The following is a 7500-nucleotide window of genomic DNA, read 5'->3' as shown; positions in this document are numbered from 1 at the left end:
ACATACATATACATACATACAGACATATATACGTACATACAGACATATATACGTACACACAGACATATATACGTACATACAAAGAGACACAGAGAGGTAGACAAACAAATAGATAAGAAGAGGAAGGCGAAGCACAGAGCAGAGCAGATCGTCGAGGCGCCAATGGGATTTTCTCTGGTACAGGAAGAATTCTGAGACAAAAAAAGAGAGAAAGAAGGAAAGACAAAGAAAGACAAAGAAAACATCCGAATATAGGCGAGACGAGTTCTTGGGAAAGGCGGAGGAAGTGGGAATGACTGGAATGAGAGGCAGCCAGAACGGATTCCTGGTCTTTCGGTCCGTTCTGGTCTTCGGTCCGTCGGGTCGGTGGCGGCAAACGACCAGTTGAGGCGAATGAGAGCATTTTGCGCGCGAGGAAGGGGCGGGGAAGGAGAGCCACGAAACCAACTGGATAATCGATCATCAAAATCGAGACACGAATCCCCGACCTCTTAAGAACCTCTACGCATAATTCACTAGCCTCGACTTGAGCTTAAAAGACATTTTGGGCTTTACGATAAACACATCTGGTATTGTTCGTTGTCATATCTACCAGGTTGAAGGCAGCCGAGCCAGGCCGTATCTGAAATTGTGACAAAAGCGCCCTCTGCCATGATATGAATTCTAACGAAGAAATATACTGCACGACATAATATTTTACAAACATTTCTGGAAACGTTTTGGGGGAAGAAGGAACAAAAATGATTGCAGGTATTTAATTCACGATATTTCTTGCCGAGATTCTTAAAGTGGGGGACTAAATCTGCCGCGTCTCATAAATCTGCCGAGGAGGAGAATGAGATCCGACCCTTAGAGCAGCAAGGGCGATCCCCAAAAACGGCTGCCATGAGGTCCAAACTCCTCATCTTCACGTGGAAAATTTCAGTGCCAACCAGGACTAAAAACCGCACAGCTCCTCTTCACGGGTCGACGCGCCCTCTGTGCCTGGCAGCGGGTCGGCTGGACCAAGCAGACTGCGAACGCGTTGGGAAGTCTCAGCAAAAGATACTAAATACCGGTCTCAGGCTAGACGAGATCCATATTTTGAGCTAATCCAGGTACCGAATCCTTGCGAGAGAACCTCCCGTTGACCGAACAAGTTCAGCTCTCGAACAGGACGTCCCACGCGATAATGAGGAAAAGTAACATGAAAACGACTGGGCATTAAGACGGAGATTGTTTTTTCTTTTTTACAATTGACTATGTAGTTGCAAATAGACCAGTATAACCCCTGACATTTGAAACTAATCAGATGATATTTTCAGGTGCCTTCGCAGCACTATATCATAATGAAAATATTCCCTTGGGGGGGTTCAGATTTAAAGCACGGTAACTCGGGGGTCATTAGACAAGTACTGCATAGTACCCATGGAATATTTGCGAAAGAAAAAAAGAAAAGAATACACCCCACTTACTGAGTAATCATATGCAAATATCATCCACAATCGGGATAATTACTTTGTTCCTGAACGATTAAGCTGACTGCAAACAAACACAGAACACTACTCTAAAGCATAATGAATATGAATAAAGTCCCGCCGCAATCAGTAAGTTGCCTGAGCCTCATTTTCAGCAAAGAAAGCCATTGTGCTCGTCGATAATTTCCCTCTAATCGCAGGACTGACAAAACGCTTCCGCAATAAATCTAAATCACTTTAATAATCAAAGTAGAGTCATCCTTATGTGCCTGCCGCGTCTCTTGACAGTCCGTGATGAGTCGTGCTGCCTGATGTGCCTCTACCCGAAAGGCTTTGTAAATATTATGACTGTACTCTCATTAGCAGCCCTTTGTCGTGACTAATGTGTTTGTCTTATGAATTATAATCTGAACAAACTTCCCTCTCATAATGTGATAACACTTCGTCGAAAAAGAGATAGTTAACTGCCTTGTTATCCCTCTAACGACTCGCACATCAAACTGCCGGTAATTAGACTATACCAACGGTTACAGAGAATAATATTATCATCAGCTGGGCACACACACACAAGAAACATATGACTCAATTCGTCTCATAATTAATTTCTTTCTGTTTTACTGTAAGGTAAATGCATATTTTATTCATTCATCATTTATCTCGTGTGTTGAGGCCATTGCACTGCTTTTAGTAATATATATATTGATGGCGATGAAGAGATGATGATAATGATGATGACAACTGCAACAAAGTAAAAACAACAATAATAATGACTGCAATATTAGTAGCAACAATAACAATGATAATGTTAAAAATCATGATAATTATCAAAATAATGATACTATTACTAATATCACTATTTCTACTATCCCCGCTATTGCTGCTGCTACCAATACTAACCGATGTAATAGCAGTAACAATAGTAATGATGATGTTGATGTTGTTTTGTTGTTGTTGTTGATGATGATAATGATGATGGCGATGATGATGATGATGATGATGATGGTGATGATGATGATGATGATGATGACGAAGACGAAGACGAAGACGAAAACAAAGATGAAGATGAAGATGAAGACGAAGACAAAGATGAAGATGATGATGATACTTCTATGACTAATACTAGTGCTAATGATAATAATGATAATATTGATAATTAGACTGACAATAACAATAATGTGAACAATAATGATAATAAAGATAATAAAGATGATAGTAATGGTGATAATAATAATAATTATAACAATAATGATAATGATAATGATAGTAATAATAATGCCAATACTATTACTACTACTACTACTAGTAATAATAATAACAATAATAGGTATAGTTTTAGCAGTAATAGTTTTAGTAGTAATTAAATAATATAAAAATAATAACAATAGTAAGAATAACAACAATACCAGTGGTTGTGAAACTATTGATAATAATAATAATGATAATAATAATAATAGCAATAATAATAATAATAATAGTAATAACAATAGTAATAATGATAATAATAATAACAGCAATGATGATTGGGATGATGATGACGATAATGATAATGGTAATAACAATGGTAATAGGAATAATAATAATGATATTAATGATAATAATGATGATGATGATAATAATGGTGATGATGATGGTAATGATAATAATGGTGATGGTGATGATGATGATAATGATGACGATGAGCAATTTATATTTATAATAACAACTGCAATGATAAAAGTGATGATGATTATGATAAGGCTAATGCCAATAATAATATTGATAATATTAGTACTAAAACTAATACTGACACAAATATTAATAATACAGCTTTCCACTGGAGATTGGCTTCTCTCGATCCGACATCTACATCTGAAATCTTGCGAACTAGCGCAGACTTAATTGCAAAAACAACCTTAGATGACGCAACGAAACAGGCAACTTGTCATAAGGACCCGAAGTACTTGACATAAAAAGTGCGAGAACTGAATAAATTCTGAGCTCGGTGGCCTGCTGTGCTGCTGTGCTGCTGTCGCCGTTGGGACTGCTGTTGCAATGCGCGTCGTGCAGTGTGCTCGGCAGGGTCCTGTCGTTGAGATGAGGCTCTTGTCTCCCGCACGTTCCGAGGGCGAGGCATGCATCGGGGCTGCCAACTTATCCCTCACGAAGCCCCTTTCCAAGCTTTACCCATGAGAGGACACGGTCGTGAAACTCATTCGGGTGGACTTTATCAGTGGTGGAAGCAGCTGTGCCAAGGGAGACCCCATGTGGCGTGGCGATGAGAACACCTGCTCCTTCTCCGTGTTCTTGACAGACCTTGCCTAGAGATTGTTCTGCTTCAAGAGGTGATGGTATCGTGAACGGAAGAAAGGCAGGGCGATACAGGTGCTTCTGAGACACACTGAACCGAGGGCGTTGGTTCCCCGTGTCCTCCGCGTCTCCCATAAGATGGAGTGGCTTCGCAAATCTCAGGACGGGAACAAGACTGATCTTCGTAGGCTTCGCGTACTTCTTCCCATGGCTTGCATTGCTAGAACATTGTTGGGGCGTCACTGCGCGCCCTTCGATGGCGGTCGCACGCACCTGCGCCGGTTCATTGAGCTCACGGACTGGAATGGGTTCATGCACCTGCACGGACGCCGGGCGCGCCAGACTGGACGCAGGTGTCCTGCAAACGAAGATGCACGTGAAGGAGGGGCTTCGCATCCTGCTAGCTAATGGAGGCGCAGCGATGCCTGGGCGCGGGCATGTGCACTCCCTAGCTCGTCTGCAAATGAGCCGGCTCCAACTGTGCATTGTTCGTGTCTTCATCATCTTTCCACAAACTGAAGTTACGGACGCTCCTCGGACACTAATGGCAACATACAAGGGACACTACCGCCACAATGGGACGCACAATGGAGTCATAGGAGAGCGGCGCCGCCAGAAGCCAGGTGCGAAACTCCTAGCCTCGCACCGGCCAGCGAGCAAGGTTCCAGATGTCTCTCCGAGCGAAGGCAGTCTCCAGCGGGTTCGAGCGGCATCATAGTAGTCATAATAATTTATAGCGCAACAATGAAATCAGTTTCTGCAGCGGTGATGAAACTAACAATGATGAAGAGATAAACGATCATGGCAATGAATTAACGCATTTCACATAAAACTATGTCTATATTCGAAGAAAGTTCATCAGCTGGTTTAAGTAAGGTTTATCTTGTGTATGATATGATGATAAAAAAATGGTTGCTTAGAATATGAAATGTGTTCAGGCTTATCGTCAGGTTACCTTAGTCTTTGTTTATATGCTTGTGTTTGCGTTGTTGCCTCTTTATCCTTTATGAATGATTATGCAACATCAACCAAAGTAATAAAGACCACATCATCCTGCCTGTTTTAATTTACTTACACCTACACAATATCATCCTTTATAACCTCATCCTCCACCTCATCTATCATCTTCCTTCCACACCTCTATCCTGCTTAATTACTCATCTTCCTTCCACACCTCTATCCTGCTTCATTACTCTCACTTGAGCCTCACCATTCCGCGTGCGAGTCCCCCTCCAGCGCCCCCCCCCCAACTTACGTGTCTGTTGTGGCTACATCTCCCCATGAGCTCGTGCACGGAGGAGACAATGTCGGTGAGCTCGGCCTTCGTTATGCATCCGTCGCCGTTCACGTCGTAGAGCTTGAAGGCGAACTTGAGCTTGTCGTAAGCGTTGCCTCGGAGGAGCTGCGACAAGCTTACTAATAGGTCCTGTCGGGGAGAGAAGAGAGACGCGGCGTGAGTGGAGGCGAGAGAAGAGAGACGTGGCGTGAGTGGAGGGGCGAGGACGAGGGCGAGGTAGAGGAGGGTGGGACAGGATACACATTGGTTGGACGTCTTAACAGAATCTTTTTTTTTTTTTTAGTGTTTATGGCTCACAGGGAAGATCTGGATACCCAATAATACACATTTGTCGATGGTTCGCCGAACACTTTTGGGAATCACCTAAAGACCCTATTACAATAGCACCTTTTTCGTCAATTTTTACGTTTCTGTCTAAATTTGACGCAACGGAACACCTCCCAGACGAAGACGGTTACGACCGTTTCCGTCTGGCTAATTTCCGTCTTGATCTTGTAATACGAAGGATCTATATAGGATCTACAGTTAAATTAAATAGAATGAGTGAATGTAAACATAAGCTTATATTGTAAAACATTCGTATATACAATATACATCCTCATATTTCTTTAAAATAACGTAATATGTATGAGAATCTTCGTGTGATTCCCAGGACCTCCCTCCGACAGCGCCAGGTTTGTTTACATGGGTCAGTCGATTCTCATACGGAATGTTCATTCGGAAACGCAAAAAATTGACGGAAAAAGTGACAGTGTGACTGGGCCTTTGACTCCGAATAACCGAGGACATCGAGGTCCGCCGCGCCAGCACAGCGCAGGCACGAAGGCACGGGCTCGTCTCGGAGAAGCGACACAAAGGGGGCCCCGACGACACCCCAGCGACCTGGGAGAGACAGTAAATTCGGGAGGTCACTTCCTCTCGCCCGTTACGCCCTCCTCACGCCCAATACTTCCCTATCTGTGTCTCTGCTCCCCGCGTCTTCGTGTCGATCTTCCCTCGCTCATGAAAAGGGCGAATGGAAGGCGCGGGCCACAGGCAGAGGGAAAGGAGAGGAAATGAAATAAACTGGACAGGAAGAGAGAGAGGTATCTATAGCACTACGTTGAGTCATCACACATTCCCCGATGGCAGTCGGTTCATCTTTGGGTGTCATTTCACTGGACGAATACCGTTTTTACGAGTTCAGTTAACAAATAAACACCCAAGAGCTATGAAGCCTCCCGACCGCACGAGAAACACAGGCCCCAGACCTTCTTAACATCAGCGAATCATCTGACAAAGATTCTGGCTCATCTCCTCGCTGTCCACTGCTCGTCGGGACTTGATGTGTTCGGGAGAAGGTCGACCGCACATTCGGAGTGATGTGGACGAGGTACGTAGACGTATTGTGGTCGTTAGGCCTACTCGACCCCGTAAATTTCTCTGGACTCTCTGTTACAATGCATGGGCGTTTGTATCTATTTATGTGTGGATAAGGTGGACCTGTTTTTATCTTTAATTTGGAATATGCTTGATAGAGTGTGTATTTTTAGATCAATGTTTATTTTCTTACTTTGTCTAGTGAAACGAATGCCCAAGATTAGCTATTCTCTCACAGAAGCATTGTAAAAGACATTCAAAACTTAGTTAGAGAAATACCAATACAACTATACCTACAATTACGTAAAAACAACAACAACATTCGGTGAAAAAAAAAAAAAAAAAAACGCGTGAATTCCCTCGCCAGCAGAAGAACAACGATAAAAACTCCGGAAGTTTTGGGAAGTGAATGTAACTCCACGAGGACCATTTCTCCCGGGGCCCGTCGCTCTCGTCCTCCTGCCGACCGCCGCGCCGCCGCCGCCACGCAGCAGGGCGCTCCTAGCTAGCTGTTGGGCGCGGTGTGGGCGGTGGTGCTCTTCCTGCCTTGGGGCTGCGTGGGCGAAGCTAAGGAGGCTGATGTCAACTGATGTCAACCTTAGAATGTTATGCTTGTGAATCATCAAGTTCGGGATGATGTATTTCTTTTGGGAAATTTCTGTGATAGATCGTAACTTTATTGTTCTCTCAAATCAATAATAGTCAAAGGCTCAGAGGTGAGAGAACAGATGCTTCATTCACGCTGATCTCATTTTGCCAATTAAAAATGACAACGGTATTAAACGGTATAAAATTTGATATTTCCATAAAAAGGAACGAAGCATTTTCCTTACTCCAACAGTGAATATTTTTACAAACATTTTTGTATACCATATAGCCAGTTGATTCATTGTCTTACATAATTTTATTATAAAAAAGCTTATTTTTACTCTAGGAACTTAAAAGACTTTCCTTCACTTTCCAAATCTTAGACTGAAGTTGAGGTGATAAGCTGGAAAAGTCAATATACTGTACTTTGTAGAGAAGTGTGAATGAGTATGAATATCTTCACAATACAAGAGATGTAATTGACCTGTTTCGAATATATCTTCCTCAGAAATA

At 42.9% G+C, this 7500-nt stretch overlaps 1 protein-coding gene across 3 annotated transcripts in view; it reads right to left on the bottom strand.

The window, feature by feature from the left end:
* Window positions 1–7500, bottom strand: part of LOC138866202 (Kv channel-interacting protein 4) — a 284998-nt gene that overhangs the window by 92211 nt on the left and 185287 nt on the right. For all 3 annotated transcript variants that reach the window (XM_070138203.1, XM_070138204.1, XM_070138205.1), the window contains exon 5: window positions 4999–5169. In XM_070138203.1, the coding sequence (XP_069994304.1) occupies window positions 4999–5169 (171 nt within the window). The remainder of the gene's footprint in view (window positions 1–4998; window positions 5170–7500) is intronic.

This window comes from Penaeus vannamei, chromosome 24 (assembly GCF_042767895.1).
Source record: "Penaeus vannamei isolate JL-2024 chromosome 24, ASM4276789v1, whole genome shotgun sequence".
In the NCBI taxonomy this organism is placed as follows: Eukaryota; Metazoa; Arthropoda; class Malacostraca; order Decapoda; family Penaeidae; genus Penaeus; species Penaeus vannamei.
This window is presented reverse-complemented; position numbering and strand designations above follow the sequence as displayed.